At 42.9% G+C, this 21,139-nt stretch overlaps 3 protein-coding genes across 3 annotated transcripts; 1 reads left to right on the plus strand and 2 right to left on the minus strand.

Moving 5' to 3' along the window:
- Window positions 1-771: 771 nt before the first annotated feature.
- Window positions 772-7,736, minus strand: cul4b (cullin 4B). The gene is made up of 20 exons (XM_072436097.1): window positions 6,887-7,736; window positions 6,458-6,573; window positions 6,268-6,371; window positions 6,112-6,181; window positions 5,958-6,031; window positions 5,715-5,877; window positions 5,550-5,639; window positions 4,084-4,166; window positions 3,952-4,019; window positions 3,380-3,498; window positions 3,117-3,309; window positions 2,942-3,046; window positions 2,742-2,852; window positions 2,579-2,664; window positions 2,296-2,403; window positions 2,102-2,215; window positions 1,910-2,015; window positions 1,650-1,822; window positions 1,422-1,574; window positions 772-1,278 (listed from the first exon to the last, which is right to left on the minus strand). Exons 1-20 carry the CDS (start codon window positions 7,323-7,325, stop codon window positions 1,183-1,185), a joined length of 2,571 nt encoding a protein of 856 aa, XP_072292198.1. The 5' UTR covers window positions 7,326-7,736; the 3' UTR covers window positions 772-1,182.
- Window positions 7,737-8,144: 408 nt separating this feature from the next.
- mcts1 (MCTS1 re-initiation and release factor) lies at window positions 8,145-9,690 on the plus strand. Its single transcript, XM_072436138.1, has 6 exons — window positions 8,145-8,316; window positions 8,651-8,803; window positions 8,891-8,988; window positions 9,068-9,201; window positions 9,284-9,351; window positions 9,422-9,690. The coding sequence occupies exons 1-6, from the start codon at window positions 8,306-8,308 to the stop codon at window positions 9,501-9,503; spliced, it is 546 nt and encodes a 181-aa protein (XP_072292239.1). The 5' UTR covers window positions 8,145-8,305; the 3' UTR covers window positions 9,504-9,690.
- A 939-nt stretch (window positions 9,691-10,629) lies between these two features.
- c1galt1c1 (C1GALT1-specific chaperone 1) lies at window positions 10,630-11,897 on the minus strand. The gene has a single exon (XM_072436120.1). It carries the CDS (start codon window positions 11,855-11,857, stop codon window positions 10,907-10,909), a length of 951 nt encoding a protein of 316 aa, XP_072292221.1. The 5' UTR covers window positions 11,858-11,897; the 3' UTR covers window positions 10,630-10,906.
- Between the last annotated feature and the right edge of the window lie 9,242 nt (window positions 11,898-21,139).

The following is a 21,139-nucleotide window of genomic DNA, read 5'->3' on the forward strand; positions in this document are numbered from 1 at the left end:
ATGGTCCATTTCCTCTTTGATCATTGCCTTTGTATGATATATTCAAAATAGCCCACCCTTTGGAGAAGTAGATCCACGTGCACAGAACAACATCTGACCAAACTCTCTTAAAACTCGTGCTGCCTCTCCCTCTACAACATGAAAAGGTGTTTTGTGGCGTTTTATGCTTAAAAGAAATTGTAAAAGATGAAAATATATGTATGTTTTACCCGCAAACAATCTTTGAGGGTAGCACAAGGGCAGAACCCAACAGTTTCTTTATAACGATCATGATGTCCTTTACACACAATTACATTGATTAATAAGAGCACGAACCAATAAAAAACAATAAGCAAAAATGTAATCAGATCTTTTAATCTGAAGCAGTAAGCCTACCAGACTTAAACAAACATTGGGATATTGTAATCCATCGCTTAAGACCAGTCAACACTTATCTGCCCACATTGAACAAAACCAGCAAACCCCAGAGTGACTTTCAATATTTCTGCTGTTTGACACTAGGGGTACACACTACCCCTTACAAATGCTCAAAAACAAACATAATAGCTTTAATTAAAACTAAAGTTTTAGCACTGCACAGAGCCTTAAAAAATACTAAATTTAGGCAGTGCAATCCTATTTAGAAGAAGTGCATCTGTTTGGCACATCGCTTGGGTGTTCATAATAATAGGCCAAGCTTTAAATTTAAGTAATTCACATTTGAGTCAATGCAAACCAGCCAATTCAAACAAATATGTATTCAATTTCTGTACATTTCACACCAATCAAGGGAAAACAGGCACAAGTTTAATTTTTGAAAGTGTGGGACAATAAGACCATAATTAGATGTGTCAGTATTTTCTTGATACAGAGTGACCAAAACAAAAAGTGATCGAAGAGCATACAATTAATATAGATCTAAGGTACAAAATAAATATTTTCCCCTTCCAAAAGAAACATCTGAGTGTCTTCTTTGTCTGTCCAAAGTATTCTCAGAGGCACTGAGAAGTGGACAATATTCACTTTTCAGTGGGCATGCAGTCTGCAGGACCACATTAGTACTGACAAAAGCTGTATCCATTCTGATTTCGGTCAGTGTTGAGATGATAACCTTTACTTCCCAGTTGAGGAAAATAATTTTGCGACCTATCTTAGAGAACAGCTTTAGGCAGGGCCGAATGCATCGCTTTTCAGTGTTTTTGTTTAAGCCACATAGTTGTACTGATTTGAGTTTTCCTTGTCACGTTCCATATAGTCCCTGTCAATGAGAGACTCTATCCTCTTCTTCAAATCTGCAGGCTGAAATGAGAAAGTATGATTGTTATTAGTTCTGCTAAATTCTGCCAGTGTTTAGAATTTTACTTTGAAAATAGTTTTGCAAGTTGATATAACATGTAAAGGTTTTATTTTTTACTGAATAACACAAATATTATAAGAATCACCTTGACTGGAAATTTGAGTTGGTTGTAGACCTCAGACATCAAGAGATTATGGCTCAAAGTCTTACGCATTTTCATGATTCGCACAATGGCTGCATCAATCTGATACTGCCGGTCCTGAAACACTCTTTCTGTTGTGCTAGCCTGCTCCTCCACCTAGAAGAAACAGCATTTAGACCAGCTAGACATTTGAGCATTCAATGCAGATTAAATAAGTGATTTACAACATACCGTTTCTTTCATCTGGATCTGATTTATTTTTATCCTGAAGAGTTTGTGTCTGAAGTCATCGTTGCAGGAAAACTTGTCTCCATCCTCCACATCTTTGCTCTTTGGGATTTTAGTTAGGACACGGGCTTTTCCACACGCCAGTGACTGTAAAGTACGACGCAACTCGCTGTCCTCTGAGTTTACACAAATATTCAATTAGTTTAAATAGGAAAATCTTATCTCTGGAGCAAAAAAACAACAACTTCAATTTATACACTGACCTATTCCTGTTGCCAATTTAATTTCCTCAAACGTGAACTCTTCTCCTTCATTAAACATCAGAAGTACTAGTGTTTGGAAAAGTGACACTTGCAGCTCCTTCTTTCCCTTAAGATCATACATACAATGATCCCCACTTTAATAAAAAATAAATAAAATGCAACTCAGATTTTTGTTGGAAATGTAGTACCTACCTCTTTGAATTCAGCTTTCAAAACACAATGCCCAAGAGTGGATTGCCACTGAAGCTTCCTGCCGCTGTGTTTGCCCAGGTAGAAGGTTTTAAATATTTCCTGCAATCTCACCATCTGGTTGAAGCCAAAAAATGCAATAGTGAATAATCTAGAGAACAATACTTTGAAAAAATACTTTAAGGTTTAACTCCGACCTCAGGAGGAAGGTGTACTTCCATTGGCACATAGGTTGGCCAATAACCCATAGTGAGGATGTTCACTGTAAGTTCAATGTTGCCAGGAATATTTTGGCACTGCATGTACTGTAATAAGTAAATAAAATCACATTTAACATTTAACTTGGCCTGTGAGACGGATACTTCTTCTGAGGAGGTACATGAAATGAGTCACATGAAGTAAGTGGGCAGGTTAATGGCAAAGCGTATAAAATAAAAGGGTCTTGGAACATAATTGTAATCATTGTAAATGATTGGATACCTGCTTGAACTGAACCATGATGTCTTTGGACAGCTCCATATCTTTAAACATTCCTTCCAGCTTGCTAGTGAATGCTGCTCCACATTCTTAAAATACAAAGTGCAAACATTTTGTTCACTCAACTGTTTTGTTTACAATCAGCATGTTGCAGCCGTGTTCTCACCATGTTTCAGTTTAGACAACATTGACTTCTCAGCATCCACAGAGGCACTTTTTCCAACTAATAACCTTTTTGCTAAATCCTTTTTATAAAAGGCCTCAAAAACATCTTTTCCTAAAACGCAAATACATTTCCAGTCAGAAATTAGTGATATTAGAATGCATTATAAGAATAGTAGATTCAACTACCGGTAATTGACATACCATAAATGAATCTAAAGATGATCATAATCTTGTCCAACATCTTCTCAAGCTCTTCATCAGTAGCCTCTTTGTTTCCTGCTCGGAGTTTTGAATCTACATGTTTTGCTGCAGAAAGTATAAAACTATGAAGAAAACGTATAGTAATGCATTCATTCTTATGAAAGATGTTACAAACCTATAAGTTCAGCAGGTTTGTTTGGTCGTTTGTTGATAAATGTTTCAAAGGCTTCTTTCATGGCATTTACAAACTTCTCATTCTTCATAAAGCATATATCTATGATGTGGTCCACCTTGTCCTTGAAGTCCAGTAGCTCTTGTACCATTGTCTTGTCTTTTTCAGGATTGATTACAATTGTGCTACCGAAAGCCTTTGTAGAGCGTAGAGATAATGAAAATAAATGTTTAATAAATAACTTTGATTAAAGCTGTATTAGGTACCTTTATATATTCTATCCAGTGCTGCAGCAGGACCTGAACACCACCTCGCACTCGACTGAAGAGTTGGTAGAGAAGAGACAGATCCTGGATTCTATTCTCATCCAGTAGATGAGTCAGCCCTGAAGATTTCAACAACAAATAGTGAAGGGATAGAACGGTACAAACAGTGACATTGGGTATTGACTCTAAATTTGCTGGATTGGGTATTGGCTCAGGGGCCTTGATGTTATGAGACTATTTGCTGGTTGTCTCATAATCTCATAATAATGACTGAACTTTAATTTACACAAACCAGTTCTGCAGTTAATTAAGGAAAAGCAGTTGCTTTACACATTTAGATCGACTGTCTTACATGTTAATTGTGTTTTATGGAAAGAAATGCTATTTCAGTCAATGCACTGGTTTGGGTTTATATCTGTATCGGCAAATACTTAAAGCCAAACTATCAACATCGGTATCAGAACTATAACAGCTCTCAAATCTGTAATTAGTATTGACAGTGTTATGGTCTCTCACTAAAGAGCTACTAGAGAATGACACGTAGGGAAAATGGGAAGAAATATGTGACGTACCTTTTTGTAGTGTAGCCGTAAGATGTTCACCAAGTAGCTGCTTCTCCACCGTGGCAATAAGCGGTTTTCTGTAATAGAAATAAAAGTGAGTGCTTTTATTTACAACTTTATTTAAGAAATTAGTGTCCATACTGTGTGCTCTGGTCCAAGTATGTAATCACTCTGTCTGCTTCCTCCTCTAAGCGTTTGTTCACATGGTGGAGGTATTCTGGCACCTATAAAACATGAATGTTATAAGGAACATTGTTAGTTTAAATTTCATAATCATGACCCAAATGTGTCCCCAGATCCAAAGTAAACATGTTCAAACCAAATCTAGCTCTTACTGATAGCTGTAATGCAAGTTTATTCTTAAATACAAAAACATGTGTTTTGGTTCAAGCCGATTTCGGCTTTGGGTTTCACAGCCAAAATCCTCTCCATGGAAATATATAATATGATATATCCATGGTCCTCTCTCTGATCGGAATGATTAATACCCAAAGCCAAGCACCTGTAACCACAGTCAGTGAGAATTCTGGAGGTTCTGAGCTGAACATGAGTCATGGTCTGTCCATAAACTGAGAAGGAAACACTTAGATGTGTCCTCTATTCAGGCACGGGCCACTCAGGTTCCGTTGTGATTGTAATACCATTTTTAAACTATGAGATTGCTGACTATTTCAAGAGAGGCTTAAAAGAACCATATGTAAAAACATTTTCCCAAATTCCCCGATAAAAGTCACCAAGTACACGGAACAAAAAAATTCTATGTTATACATCTTTTTTGTACACCAAAGACCCATTACTTTCAAATATTGTTCACAAATCTGTCAAGATGATGTTGCAATGGCATGAATATTGCACAGGTGTTTTTGCTTCCATTTGCAAGTATGAGGAAAATCAGCAGCAGTCCATGCCAATTATATTGCACTATTCCAAATGTCTTTATGCCCCCAAAGCAAATGACAATACATCATGAGCGATGTCATAAGGCCCAGCCTCACTCACAGTATTGACACTGTGCCATATAAATACTATGATAACGCTTATTGTCCTATTCCTAGTCCAGACAGAACCTCTACTGAAGGATCTTCCACATAAAAAAAGTCACACACATATTTAGCAGCGCAATTATGATGCCACCTGCACTCCAAACATGTACTGGTATTTGTATTTTAGGAAAAATTTGCTTTCATGCTGTCTTTTTTTAGCCTGAATGCTTTATTAGACAGGACAGTTTGGCATGAAATGGGGATGAGATAAAGGAGGACATACAATAAATGATTGGAGCTGGGATTTGATCTCACGATGCTGCGGCCGGCCGCATGTACTGCCCCTTGACTGTAGTCAAGTGGTTAACCACTTGACTACCAGGCAGCACATGTTTAGCTCATTTCAACTCTAAAATATTGCATCATTATGTTATAATGGATGGATTTTATAATATCCATCAAGGGAATAACCTAGTATTATTTAGACGACTACCATAATAATAGTGAGTGACCAGGTTATTTCATTGGCGATTGGGCACCTGGAAATGCAGCAATTGTCCAATAATCCCAACCTTGCCTTAATAGCTAAAATAAACTACAATCAACAGTACTTATAAAACACACCTCTCGCTCTTGCATTAACCTCTGTCCTTCTGCAGCATACAGGCAATTTGTCTCCTCCAAAAAGCGCTGCTCAAATGAGTCTTGATAAATCTATAACAAAAGGGTACATGAAGGCTTTAGAATAAGTCCAGTTATGGCTTTTAACAACATAACAGCACCACCCACCTGAAGGTCAGAGAGCATGCTCAACAAGCTCCTGAGAAGACTGCGATCAATGGCTTCACCGTTACGCTCCCTCTCAATGAGAAGCAGAACCCCATCAATGGTTTTACTTTGGACTTTTACATCACTGATGATGTAGAATCTGAATAGTTCCAGGCCCATATCCCTTCAAAAAACAAAAATACCTAGTTAACTTCACATTTATAAACATGAATCTCTCGCTTTTTTGTGATGCCCCAAACTTACCAAATTGATGGCAACAGGGAGTTTTGTAAAACATAAGTACGGTCCAGAAACAAAAATATACTCCTAATCATTATCTGTGAAACAAGTAAACATACTTAAATACCAAATAAATCCTACATAGAAAATCTATTATCAATCAAAAATAAATGCATACCATTTGTCTGCAATGATCTTGCCAACATTTATCAATTTTCTTGAGAAAAAGCACACTATCCAAGGCATCCGTATAAACAGTTAAGGCATTAACAAAAACATACAGTATGTAAAAACATTTTCTACATAACGCAATAATGGACAAACAAAAGGATATTCTCTGAACTGATCAATCTGTGCTGTAATGTGGTCTTCACATACCACCCGTAGCTGCTTGTACAGTTTTGCAGAAATCTTATGGGAGCACAGATTTTCCACAGCCTAGAGAAACAAGATGGCAGTCAGCGGTTTGTGAAGCTGGTCTTTACTTTACCAAATAAAAACGCCTCTCTTTGAGCTGACGGTACCTGGTAAAGTTCCTCTAGATTGTACTTGATCGAAGTGCTGTTCTGTATAGCTTCTACTGCTTCCTTCAGTTTCTGCCATGTCTCCTGAGTGTAGTTCTCTGGCAATTTGGGCTTCTCTGTGAAAATAATAATATATAACATCAATTAAAATATAACATCAAAACAATGAAACTGACTTATAAACTGGTAATGTTGATTTAAAAACAAACAACTAAGAAATGGTTTGTTACATTGATTTGCATGTATAATACTGATCTGAATGAAATCTAACTCTTAAGAGCTGGATTTGACCTCGCTGGGGAGCGGGCATCTGACATTCAACACAAGCTTATTTAGTGAAAACTTTTCTGAGACATCATTCTTGTAACAACTTGTAAATGAGTGTGTTGCAATAATTCCACACCGTGATCTGCATATAAATAGACAAACCTTTAAAGTTCTTGATGACTAGTTTCTTGGCAGCTCCAGGTTTAGTGCTGGAGAAGGTGGTGGAGCCTGCTCCTTTTGTCAGTCCGTTTGCATGATGCCCCACGCCACCGGCCAGGAACACTTTGCTTTTATTGATTGAGCATGAAGCAGCAGCAGATTCCTCAGACATTTTACCATCCAGTCCAATGAAATCGAGTGAATCCTCAAAGCGTAACTTCTTGTGGATGTGCAGCGGGGTGGGACTGGGGGTGCAGGAGGTCGATTTGGGGGGCGAGTGGGAGATCGTGTCGGCGCTGTCGCCCCTCTCGGAGCAGTTTATTTTCCTCTTTTTCGGAGATGTAATGTTGCTGCTGTCGTTTTTGACATTAGCGGTCTCTGCTCTTGCCTCCTGGGTTGGCGGTGGTGGGGGATTAGGGGAAGATAAACCTGTTGGAAACATGAAAAACGGGAATACTAATTCTTCACAGCCAGTCTTAATCCAAAACTTCCAGTTATGTCCAGAAGGAACGAAATGTCCCAGAGTGTTTGTCTGCGCAGTAACGTGTCTGCAAAGTGCTGTATCCAGGTATAAAACAGACAATAAACTACAAACTACCACAGTACTCCACTTGATCCAAGCCTTGTCTCTTTCTTGTTTTTGCTGGTAGAAAAAAGATGGTTGGCTATTGCTTCCTCTTTAGATAGAACCCGCGTTGTTTGTCGCCTAAAGAAAGCGGTTTAATACAGCGTTCGTTTAAGAAAATTACACGCAAACAGAGTCGTAACACAAAAAAACGGCTCTTTATCACAGATAGGCGTCCGCCGGTAAATACGTAGTGATTTCACTTGTAAAAGCGGGTTGGTGACCCCACCGGAAGCACTTTGTACAAAATCGCCTCTCGCACGTTTTTTCAGTTGCACAGAAAAAACTTCTTCCACAAGATGGGGCTGTTAGATTTCAAAATGCTCGGGATAATAAACGTGTTTTTCCTAACTATGATAAATGAAGAATATTACAAAATATGAATAAACAATGCACGGTATTGTTATTCACTATATTTATATAAAAATATAAAATGATTACATTGCATATATATTATATTGTTTTGTTTTTGTGTAAGCAACAAAGTATACATTGTTTCGTTATGCATTATATAATGTTATTCTGAATCGTCAAAAATGTTGTAAACTTGTATGTTGAAAATTTAAAACGTTGTCAATCTTGAAATGAACAGCGATTTTGCATCTATCTAAACGCATCATGATGACGTAAGACGTAAAACACGTCGCTTGACTTCCACGGTAAAACAAGCGTGGATTGCTAATAAGAACTTTACAACAAGTTTAATGTACTGTATTTTTACGAGTGCTTCACTTCCCCACGATTGTAGTTTCAGCAACCTTTGAAGAAATCAAGCCTTCGTGAATTGACCCAACACGATGTTCAAAAAGTACGTTTTTATCATTTTTTGTCTGTAGCATGCAGCAGCTAGCCGTGTAGCCATTGCCAGCACTTCTATGTGTTGTGTACCTTAATGGATTTAAAAAGCAATGTGATTTAACGCGATTGGATTATGTAGACGATATCTACCAGAAATATTGTGTCAAATCAATATATTCTTCAAACTACAACTACTTAAAATAATCCGTGACTGAATGTAATAATGTATTAATTGTGTTGATTGTACTCTCAGGTGATGTGACAGGTTGAAGGTCTGTTTGTTGATCTGATTCTGTTGTGTTTTGATTATGACCATTCCTTATTTGATTGTGTTTTTCCTCAAGATTTGATGAGAAAGAAAATGTATCCAATTGCATCCAGCTGAAAACGTCAGTGATCAAAGGAATCAAGAATCAGCTTCTGGAACAGTTTCCGGACATTGAGTCATGGCTCAATCACATAATGCCAAAAAAGGATCCAGTCAAAATAGTGAGATGGTATGGTACACATTTTAATTCTAATTAGCACTATTTTTGTAGAGCTTTAAACTCACGTTTATGATCATGTTTCTTGCCTCCCTGTAGCCATGAACACATTGAAATTTTGACTGTCAATGGAGAATTGCTTTTCTTTAGACAAAGGGAAGGGCCATTTTACCCCACGCTCAGGCTGTTGCATAAATGTGAGCTTTCATTATTAACCTTGCATGATAGTTGTTTTTGTTTATATACTCTTCTGTACTTATCATTGTCTTCTCATAGATCCATTTATTCTCCCACACCAGCAAGTAGACAAAGGGGCAATCAAATTTGTCTTAAGTGGTGCTAACATCATGTGTCCTGGGCTAACGTCACCTGGGGCTAAACTTTATCCGTCTGATGCTGACACAGTAGTTGTATCCTTTAAAAATCCTTTTTAAAATTCTCTATTTTGTCATTTATCTTCATGGTCACATTTTTCCTATACAAATAATGTAGGCTATAATGGCTGAAGGTAAACAACATGCACTCTGCGTTGGTGTTATGAAGATGTCTGCTGAAAACATGTATGACAGTTTAAAACATTGCCAGATGTTTTTTCTTGTGCAAGTGTGTTTATGGTTTTATTTCTTACAGAGAAAAAGTCAACAAAGGAATTGGAATTGAGAATGTCCATTATTTGAATGATGGACTATGGCACATGAAGACATATAAATGAGAATTTGCATCTCCAATGGTTGGAGATTCTGGCAGAGGCACTGTTTATGATTACGGACTTGCTGGGTAACCTAGTGAATGTGTCTCAACTTAATTTGTGGACAAAAAAAACTGCTTAAAACTCAGTTTGGTAGTTAATTCCCCAAGACTTCTGTACCGTCTGACTGTACCAATAAATGAGGAACCTGTTTTCTTGTACTAGTCTTCGTTTTATGTCATACTATATTAAGATAAGATAAGATATTCCTTTGTCCCACATGGGGAAATTTCATTGGTGCAATGCAGGTAGATACAGAGGTAGATACAGAAGAACAGATCACCCTTAGGAAGTCTGAAAAACACTCCCAGCAGAAGATCTCCTATAAACAAAAACTCCCATAGACAAATAAACAAATAAATACATAAATACCATTGCATGTGATCACGACAGTAATTACACATGAACAATTAGCTATTTAGACTTTGCATGAATTGAATTTAAATGCTATTCCTTTTCTGCAGTTAGTTTAGAAATTATATTGCAAAATTGAAAATTAGAGACACTTATCTATTTTTACATATCGAAGACACAAAATAATTTTACAACAAGCTTAATTCTAGGATAAAAAGTGTTATTTATGCAGTTGGTTTATTTAAAAGTGCATCCACGTTTGTGCAATGGTTGCGCTAAAAAAATGGCATCAACCCACATCGCCCACTCCTAGACTAAAGTTAATCCATTTTACATTAACGTGTCTATTTTATTTAGTTAACATTCATGGTAGAAAAAATTATATACAGCTGTAGTCATCTGGACTGTTTTATTTTCAGGAAAAACGAAACGTTTCGATCTTCATTCGAGGGTCCTTCTCAACATTCTTGCTGTACAAGCTGGCACCATCTTTATTTTGACTTTGTCTTGGTCAGTGACTTGTGAACTGTCCCTATACTAAGAAAAGAATATAATACTATACAAATGTAGAAATTCTACAACAGTGTTTATTGTGTAAATAGTTAAATTGAACAGTTTATAGTTGCTTATATCAAAACAGTGAATAAATGCTATCATAATCACAGAAGTCACAAAAAACAAAAAGATCACCCATCTCACTAAATATTTACATTTGAAAAAGCCTTCATTTGGATATACAAATCAAAACAATGGGCCTTGTGTTAACCCGCCGCTACATTCATTCAGTGATGTATCAAACACAAATTATTTTTGCTTCACAAATAAAATCAAAGTATAAAAATCCATCTGTCTTCAATAGTGCCAGTCCCCAAGAAAAGCATGGTGTGAGAATTTTGCAAATTCAGAAATATAAAAGTATTGTTCCCACCAGGATAGAGCTTCAAAAACCTTTAGAAAAGTAGACATTTTCTGCCATCACAGAAGCAAAAAAAATCACATTACTCTAAAATCAATCAGTCATTGTCAGAATCTTCAGGTGGGTGAAACTCTAACAAATCATGAAAATCATGTCCATAGGGACGCAATCTGTATACTCCAAACATCATAACCTGCATTTGATTAGGGGACATCTCACCGAATGTGATGGCCATATCAGAACAGCAGCCCTCCACGACATTTGTGGGGTTTTCTTTCATGCCATTTGATATTAGTTTGTTAACGCTCTGGCTGTTGAAAAGGCCTTTGCCTTGTGCATCTTCTCCATTCTCTGCAAACACACCCTTGTATTTAAGGCATACGGCCAGCTGCTTGTCCTCTCCCAGCTTCCACAGTGCACGGCCTCTCTCAGGACATTTGTCCTCATCCTCAAATACATCCACCAGTCTTTTCAAGGCTTCATAACTTAAAACAATCCCACTGTCATAGGATACATACTCCAGCTCCCCTGACTTCATGGTATGGCCGAGATAGAAAGGTTCTTTTGGATCCTTTGTGAGCACCAGATATTTGAGGTTCTCAATAATGGCAAATGTTGTGGGCTGTGCAATAAAAAACCACTGTAGGTCTCCAGCATTATCATAAGCATGTTTCAGAGCTTTCCGCAACCTTGCCCAGTCATCTTTTTCATTCAGATCTACAGCCTCAAGGGCTTTGGACGCTTCAGTGGTGTAAAACACAGACTTGTCACAATGTTTGCTCCAGGTGTCCAAAGCAGTGGCCCAGTAAACCAAGATTTTTGGTTGGACCATGATGACACAATAGACGCGGACTTGATTATTCAACTCTTGAATTTGATCATCACTCAGACGTTTTAGCTCATCTTTGCTTGCAGCTTTAACATGATGGTGATGGTGGGGTTCGTTGGGTTTTGTCTCAGTGGGGACATTGGCGAGGAGTGACAGGACAATGCAGAAGACACCTCCAAGCACCATTCCTTTAATGAAAGAGCTTCCTTCAGACAACATTTTGGAGGTTGGTACTGCAGGGGAAAATACACAAAACAGAGAGCGTTATATACAGAACTTTGATTTGAGATAGTGTTCATTATGTGGAGCCAAGAAAATGTCCTTCATTCTGGTATTGAACTAATTTCATTTATGTAATCAGACATGTATGTACATTATAAATGTATTATTGATTAATTTAAATGAATTGAAAACATACCTTTTCCTTCAATGTTGTTTTTTCTTTATGTTTACTACTTAGTCAAAAATATGAAGCAAGGTGAAAGGAATCATGTAAATATGTCTGATTCAGACTCATCAAAATATCCACTCGTTGCTTTGTTGACAGCACTGCAAACCCTTGGCCTTCTCTCAAGAAGCTTCATGATGATGCAAACCAGTGTTCAGAGCAAAGGGAGTTTATTTCAAAGAATCTAAATATTTTTTTGTTCAAACCTATGAATGCATTGGGATATTGATATGTCTACCAAGCTGTGGTGTTGGGATTTCTACAACAAAATACATGAAACATAGAAATTGTACAGCCACATTCCGCACAGGGAAATGGCTTCATTAAGATTAGTTATGCGTTCGATTCTGATCAATGATTAACATTTGAGATTCAGTTACAGGTCTAACGAATGCGCTTGGATTTCAACTAAAATATAGCTAAGCTTATAAAGATCTTAACTCTCCGTGTGAACGCGTATAGTTTCTAAAACAAACCTTAAGTTCAAACCAAGCTAAGTGTTACTCGTTTATTTCCAGACCCAGTCAGAAAAGCCTAAATCACTGCATACAGTATTTAAGTATGTTAGCAATGTGATATATTAATTATGTTTAAGTAATTTCTACGAAGTTCAAACTTACTGCGAGATCTGCTTGCGTTTGTGCTCGTCACCACTCCCAGAAAACCTGTTTTGTAGGATGTACGGGCGTCAGCTGTACTGAACTAAAACAGAGAATATTCATTATAAATACTGCTCCTTGGCTCAGAGCAACACAACTTCCGCGTTTGTGGTCATGTGATTTAGTTGGAGGCACCAATGAGGAGAGATAATGAAAATGAACAAAATCCTGACAAATGCATCCTGAGCCCTGAGTACTTGACCAGGTGGGTTCGTGTTTAGCTCATTCAAGTCAATAGCAGCTGATACTATAATATAATAGATCCATGGTTTAGCTGCGCCTCATCTGAAATGAGCAACACATGCGCAGATCAGGTCTGGCCGAGGCTGCTCGTTCTGAGCATTGGACACGTCAGCTTCCGTCGATCATCCAGACGAGGTGCAGATAAACACGAACGCACTTCATGCCGCTGGAGAACTGGAAAATTATTTTCATACTCGAATTGCCGGGATGAAATAATAACCTTTGAACCCGCAGAATGTAGCAAAAGAATGAAAAATAATCTATGTATTCCTTTTTGTCCACGTCTGATGAATGAAACTATCAAGCTGCTGAACATGTTAAATATAAAAAGTGGATTTTTTTTTAAGGACGCTTGAATATTATGGTACCCACCGTGTATAAATGTATAGCTCTATCCCTCTCTATCTCTATCTTTATATATCTATATCTATATCTATCTTTATCTATATAATCCATGTCACTTATAGGTCTACAAACACAACGGCTTATTACTCAGTTGTCAATGTTTGATGAATAAATATATAGGACTTGATTTTGTTTATACATTAGTGTCTTGCATAAACAAATGAAGACTTCTGGGAGTATTCTTTCACCCATAGAGCGGCCGTGAAGAAGAAAATGCATAACAAGTTTCAATCTCACCTTGAACATGTCGCCAATGATATGAGCAGGGCTTGTAGGATGCCAAAACCTCCTTTGAAACATCCATCCATCCATTCATTTTCTGCCGCTTTATCTGGGGCCGGGTCGCGGGGGCAGCAGTCTGAGCAGGGACTCCCAGACTTCCTCCTCCCCAGACACTTCCTCTAACTCCTCCGGGGGATCCCAGGCCAGCCGAGAGACATAGTCTCTTCAGCGTGTCCTGTGTCTTCCCCGGGGCCTCTTCCCGGTGGGACATGCCTGAAACACCTCCCGAGGGAGGCGCCCAGGAGGCATATGGAACAGATGCCCGAGCCACCTCAGCTGGATCCTCTCGACATGGAGGAGCAGCGGCTCTACTCCGAGCACCCCCCGGAGGAAACTCATTTCGACCGCTTGTATCCGCGATCTTGTTCTTTCGGTCACTACCCAAAGCTCATGACCATAGGTGAGGGTAGGAACGTAGACCGACCGGTAAATAGAGAGCTTTGCCTTTCGGCTCAGCTCCCTCTTCACCACAACAGTCGATGCAGCGACTGCATCACTGTAGCCGCTGCACCGATCCGCCTGTCGATCTCACGCTCCATCCTTCCCTCACTCGTGAACAAGACCCCGAGATACTTGAACTCCTCCACTTGGGGCAAGGACTCCCCACCCACCTGAAGAGGGCAAGCCACCTTTTTCCGGTCGAGAACCATGGCCTCGGATTTGGAGGTGCTGATTCTCATCCCAGCCGCTTCACACTCGGCTGCAAACCGTCCCAGTGCATGTTGCAGGTCCGGGTTTGATGGAGCCATCAGGACAACATCGTCTGCAAAAAGCAGAGATGAGATCCGGTGGTCCCCAAACCGGACACCCTCTGACCCCTGACTGCGCCTAGAAATTCTGTCCATAAAAATTATGAACTGAACCGGTGACAAAGGGCAGCCCTGGCGGAGTCCAACAGGCACTGGGAACAGGTCTGACTTACTGCCGGCAATGCGAACACAGCTCCTGCTCCGGTCATACAGGGACCGGACAGCCCTGAGCAAAGGGCCCCGGACCCCGTACTCCCGGAGCACACCCCGAGGGACACGGTCGAAAGCCTTCTCCAGATCCACAAAGCACATGTGGACTGGTTGGGCAAACTCTCATAAACCCTCGAGCACCCGATGGAGGGTATAGAGCTGGTCCAGTGTTCCACGACCGGGACGAAAACCACTCTGCTCCTCCTGAATCCGAGGTTCGACTATCGGTCGGATTCTCCTCTCCAGTACCTTGGAATAGACCTTACCCGGGAGGCTGAGGAGTGTGATCCCTCTGTAGTTGGAACACACCCTCCGGTCCATCTTCTTGAACAGAGGGACTACCACCCCGGTCTGCCAGTCCAGAGGCACGGTCCCCGACCGCCACGCGATGTTGCAGAGACGTGTCAACCAAGACAGTCCTACTACATCCAGATACTTTAGGTACTCAGGGAGGATCTCATCCACCCCCGGAGCCCTGCTACCGAAGAGTTTGCGAACAACCTCAGTGACTTCAGCTTGGTGATGGATGAGCCAGCCTTCGAGTCCCCGGTCTCTACTTTCTCCTCGGAAGACGTGACTGAGGGATTAAGGAGATCCTCAAAGTATTCCTTCCACCGTCCGACGACATCCCCAGTCGAGGTCAGCAGGCCTCCACCCGCACCGTAAACGGTGTTGGTGAGGCACTGCTTCCCCCTCCTGAGGCGCCGGACGGTTTGCCAGAATTTCTTTGGTGCCGACCGATAGTCCTCCTCCATGGCTTCCCCGAACTCCTCCCAGGCCCGGGTTTTTGCCTCTGCGACAGCACGAGCCGCGGCTCGCTTGGCCTGCCGATACCTGTCGATGACCTCCGGAGACCCACAAGCCAGAGTGGCCTGATAGGCCTCCTTCTTCAGTCTGACGGCATCCCTTACTCCACCAGGGTTTGGGGGTTGCCGCCACGATAGGCACCGGAGACCTTGCGGCCACAGCTCCGAGCAGCCGCATCAACAATGGAGGCGGAGAACATGGTCCACTCGGACTCAATGTCCCCAACCAGCCCACACCAGCCTGCCGCCTCTCCCCGCGGGCAACACCAGAGAAGTGGAGCGTCCAGCCCCTCTCGAGGAGATGGGTTACAGAGCCCAAACTGTGCGTGGAGGTGAGGCCGACTATATCTAGTCGGTATCGCTCAACCTCCCGCACAAGCTCAGGCTCTTTCCCCCCCAGCGAGGTGACATTCCATGTCCCCAGAGTTAGTCTCTGTGTCTGGAGATCTGGTCGCCGAGGCCCCTGCCGTCGACTGCCGCCCAGATCTCTCTGCACCGGCCCCTTATGGATCCTTCTGCGGGTGGTGGGCCCACAGGAGGGCGGCCCCACGTCGCACCTTCGGGCTGTGCCCGGCCGGGCCTCCTTTGAAACATGTCATCTGCAATTCTTCTTCTATGGTTGTTGTTGTTGTTGTTGTTTTATGGCGGTTGGCATCCAATTGTTGCATCACCGCCAGACTTTATTCCTCAGACTTTTCGTAGTCCTGAGACTGTCGTAGTGCGTAAAAGTACTCCTTCCATTGCTTTGGTGTTACAAAGCCCATGAGGTCATGATATGTCTTTGTGACTAGAATAGTTGTTGTTTCAGAGACCAACCGGCTTTATTCCAGGGAGACTCGTCTCCGGTCTGGAGAGACGGGAGATGGCGGAGGAGAGTGGATCGGTGGTCGAAGATGTTCTGGACGGGGTGGAGGAGCAGCCTTTTCTGGCTGCACGTGCCCGGAAACGTAAAAAGTCCCTTAGCTCGTCCGAGGGTTCTGGGAATGACCAGCAGGATGAGGCTGAAGCTATTGATATCCGGAGTGAGAGCAGTGACTGTAAGGTGATCATAAAGCTTGCACATGATAGTGCATCCTTTAAGGAGTGGAATTCAGTGGCATTGTCAAAGAGCCTAACTGTAGCTGTGGGAATGATCAAGAGTGCGAGTGTCCTTAGAGATGGCTCGCTGCTGGTCGTGTGCAAGGACGCGGCTCAGCAACGGAAGGCGATTGGAACTAAACGTCTGGGTGGAAAGAACATTCTTGTGTCTGATGCTGAAAGAAACACGGTCAGAGGAGTTATCGTAGGTGTCCCTACGGCGACGTCTGTGGATGAAGTTAAGGAGAATTTGACTGGAGCTACGGTGGTGGACGCTAGGCGGTTGAAGGTGACCCGGTCTGGGGTAAGATGTGACAGCTTGTCGGTAATGGTAACACTTGAAGGGAGGTGCCTGCCTAGTAAGGTGTTCATTGGGTTGATGTGCCATGACGTTAGGCCATATGTTCCACCGCCCCTGCGTTGCTTTAAGTGCCAGCGCTTTGGGCATATTGCAGAGGTCTGTAGAGGGAGGCAAAGATGTGGTAAATGTGCAGGAGATCACGAGTATGGGAAGTGTGACGTGGGAGCAAAACTGAAGTGCTGTAACTGTGGGGAAGAACATAGCTCTGCCTACGGGGGATGCAGGTTTAGCAAAAGAGCTGCTGAGGTGCATAAAATAAAGGTCTCTCAAGGTATATCCTATGCAGATGCAGTCAAGAAAGTTACAAGTAACGAGTTTAGAGTAAATACAGAGAGAGGAGCCAGCGCTGCTCCCAGCCAGGGCGAAATGAGAAAGGCCAGCGTGGCTCCCAAGAAGTGTGAAGGTTTCAAGAGTGGAGGTCCCAAGTGTGCAGGTTCCAGAATTAATGAGAATACCCTGGTTGTGGATAGAGAGGATTTTGTACTCTTTATGGTGGATGTTGTAAACTGTGCTGCTCAGACTCAAAGCAGAACTGAAAGGATCAGGATCATTGCTAAAGCTGCAGGGAGATTCCTTGGAACAAAGGAGCTTGATTGGGCAGATATAGAAAACAGGCTAAAGGCGCTAAATGGGAGTCGGAGTGATGAGGGTCTGCTTTTGGGGAGTCAGAGTGATCAGAGTGATGAGATGGGGGTGGGGGTGGTCTCCTGTCCTCGTCCAGTCTCGTAGACGCACGGCTACCAAGCAGCGACATCAGTGGAAATATTAAAGCCTATAGAATGAAGCCTAAAGAATAAAGCTGTACGGTGGAAGCACCGAACGTCAAAGAAGGAGAGGAAGATGAAGAAGGGTCTCCCTGGAATAAAGCCGGTTGGTCTCTGAAACAACAACAACTATTCTAGTCACAAAGACATATCATGACCTCATGGGCTTTGTAACACCAAAGCAATGGAAGGAGTACTTTTACGGACTACGACAGTCTGAGGACTACGAAAAGTCTGAGGAATAAAGTCTGGCGGTAATGCAACAATTGGATGCCAACCGCCATAAAGCAACAACAACAACAACAACAACAACAACCAACCGTTCTTCTTCTTCTTCTTCTTCTTCTTCTTCTTCTTCTTCTTCTTCTTCTTCTTCTTCTTCTTCTTCTTCTTCTTTTGTAGTTGTTGTTGTTGTTTTATGGCGGTTGGCATCGTTGTTGTTGTTGTTGTTGTTGTTGTTGTTTTATGGCGGTTGGCATCCGAGTGTTGCATTACCGCCAGACTTTATTCCTCAGACTTTGTCGTAGTCCTAAAAGTTCTTCTTCCAGTGCTTTAACTTCCAGTTGTTGTTGTTGTTGTTGTTGTTGTTGTTTTATGGCGGTTGGCATCGTTGTTGTTGTTGTTGTTGTTGTTTTATGGCGGTTGGCATCCGAGTGTTGCATTACCGCCAGACTTTATTCCTCAGACGTTTCGTAGTCCTCAGACTCTGTCGTAGTCCGTAAAAGTACACCTTCCATTGCTTTGGCGTTACAAAGCCCATGAGGTCATGATGTGTTTTTGTGACTAGAATAGTTGTTGTGTCAGAGACCAACCGGCTTTATTCCAGGGAGACTCTTCTTCATCTTCCTCTCCCTCTTTGACGTTCGGTGCTTTGGAAGTACAAAGCCCATGAGGTCATGGGACGTCTTTGTTGTTTTACAAAGCCCATGAGGTCACGGGACGTCTTTGTCGTTTTATCCTTTAGAAGTCCTTCTTCCATCACTTTGGCGTTTCTAGGCCCATGAAGCCAAAGCGCGTTAGAACATCCTCTTGCTCCTCATCCTCGGCTCAGTCTCTCTCCAACACCCCCCACCTCTATAAACGTTTACCCAGCCCTGTGCTACATAAGTAAGCAACCACAGCCTGACACAAACCCTGTGACTGGATCGCCAGAACGTTCCGCAGATTGAACTCCCGCCCATTATTCCGAAACCACAAGGCCAACCCGGCCCTTTCTCTATCATAAGCCTCACAGCAAATCAGCACATGCTCGACAGTCTCTGGCACCCGACAGCGACCACACAGACCGGTCGGATGCTTGCCTATCCTACTCAGTGACCAATTGAGTCCAGCATGGCCAATCCTCATGCGGGCGAAGGCCCTTTCCTCCCACGCGTTCCTGCCCATAGACCCGCAAGGACCCACACTACCCTGTATGTGATAGAGATGCCGTCCAGTAACACAGTGGCTCCAAAATTCCTGCCAAAGGCCGACCACATGACTCTTGATAACGGGCTTGACTTCAGATTTGCTTAACTCAACCGCCACATCAATTGATGGCCGCCTAAGGGAACGCTTAGCCAGTGCATCAGCCATTTCGTTACCATCCACCCCCACATGCGCAGGGACCCAAAGGAAGGAAACCCTCACATCCTTCCTGGACAGGGAGAGCAGCAGACAGAAGATGGCATTCAACACATCCTGTCTGCAATCCGATTTCCCAGATTTAATGCTTTGCAATGCAGAAAGGCTGTCAGAGGCCACCACAATGCCGCAACACTGCAAAGCAGATTCCGCCCATTCCAATGCCAACCGTATCGCTATGAGTTCCGACGTGAAAACAGAAAGGCGATCTGTCAACCTCTTCTTGACCGCCAGCCCCAGGTCAGGCACAAAATAAGCTGCACCAGTACGCCCACTCTCAGGATCCCTAGACCCGTCGGTATAAATAAACACATCACCTGAGTGCTTATCAATGAGCGCTTGAACGGCAAACTGCGGTGCCCTCCCAGCGACTCCTCTAAGCTTGCCATGCAAGCTAACATCAACAGGAGCCGGGACAAACTTCCACGGAGCTATAGCAGACAAAGCCACCGACGGGCTCACACGCAGATCACCAACCCCCGCAAGCCGCGCCTTCACATTTCCTACCTGGCTAAAAACCATACCGCCAGCCTCACTCTGCCCCCCATCAACCCTGAGAAAGTCCCTCACCGGGTGAGAGCTCGTATGACCTTGCACATTCACCCAGTAAGCCAACAGAAGTTCTAGCCTCCGGAGCCGCAACGGCAATTCCCCCAACTCAACCTGCAGCGCCGAGACAGGGGAGATCCTAAAAGCCCTACAGCAGATGCGCAAGGCCTGGGCTTGCTCCACATCAAGCTTCTTTAAGTTAGTCTCAGCCGCAGACATGTAGGCTATACAGCCATAATCAATAGCCGCCCTCATGACGGCCCGATAAATACCCAGGAGCGACCTTCTGCTGGCCCCCCAGTCCTGGCCGGATAGACAACGAAGCAAGTTATTCACCCTTTTGCATTTACCACTGACCTCATCAATGTGCTGACGCCAACTAAGCCTCTCGTCAAAGGTGACCCCCAAGAACCTCACCTCCCTGACCTGTTCGAGCACCTGCCCATACAGTCGAAGGGAGACGTCCCTATGCCCATTGAAGAAACAGATCACTTTAGACTTCCGTACGGACAGTTTAAACCCCCACTTCAGGGTCCACTGCTCCACCTGCTGTATTGCCCTTTGCAGTTTCGCCTCGTAAAACCGGAGATTCCTCCCTCTCACCCATAGACCGCCATCATCAGCATAAAGGCTCCTCCCAACAGACCCATCCACGTCGTCAAAGATGTCCTTAATCATAACATTGAACAAGATAGGGCTACACACACTCCCCTGCGGGATCCCATTCTCTACCTCATAGACCCCAGAGTAAGCAGCGCCCCCTCTGGTTTGGATACGCCGGCCAGACAGAAAGCTCCGGACCCAGTTAAACAGTTTACCCCTACACTTCCGCAGCTTAATGAGGAGCCCATCCTTCCAAACCATATCGTACGCCTTCTCCACATCAAAGAGCACCGCAATAACCTTTTCTTTCTGAGCCCTGGCCAGCTGGATATCAGATTCCAAACACAACACGGAATCCATGGTGTTCCTGCCCCTACGGAAACCACTCTGGTGCGCGGGAAGCAAACCCTGACTCTCCAAGAAGTAATCCAACCGCTCGGTAACCATGCGCTCCATCGTTTTCCCGAGCTGCGACGTCAAGGCAATCGGCCTATAACTTGAAGGGTCAGACGCTGGCCTACCCGGCTTCAGAACCGGCACCACCGTAGACTGTTTCCACGCAGATGGAACACAACCTGAATCCCAAACACGGTTGAAAAGACCCAGGACTAGCCCAAGCGTGTCATCAGTCAAATGAGAGAGCATGTCATAGCACACCTCATCTTTACCCGGGGCTGTCTGTTTCGCCTTAGAAAGTGCTCTCCTTAGCTCAAACAAACTAA

Source organism: Eucyclogobius newberryi, unplaced genomic scaffold (assembly GCF_026437365.1).
Source record: "Eucyclogobius newberryi isolate DKJ021-1_F unplaced genomic scaffold, fEucNew1.0.hap1 SCAF_11, whole genome shotgun sequence".
Taxonomy (NCBI): Eukaryota; Metazoa; Chordata; class Actinopteri; order Gobiiformes; family Gobiidae; genus Eucyclogobius; species Eucyclogobius newberryi.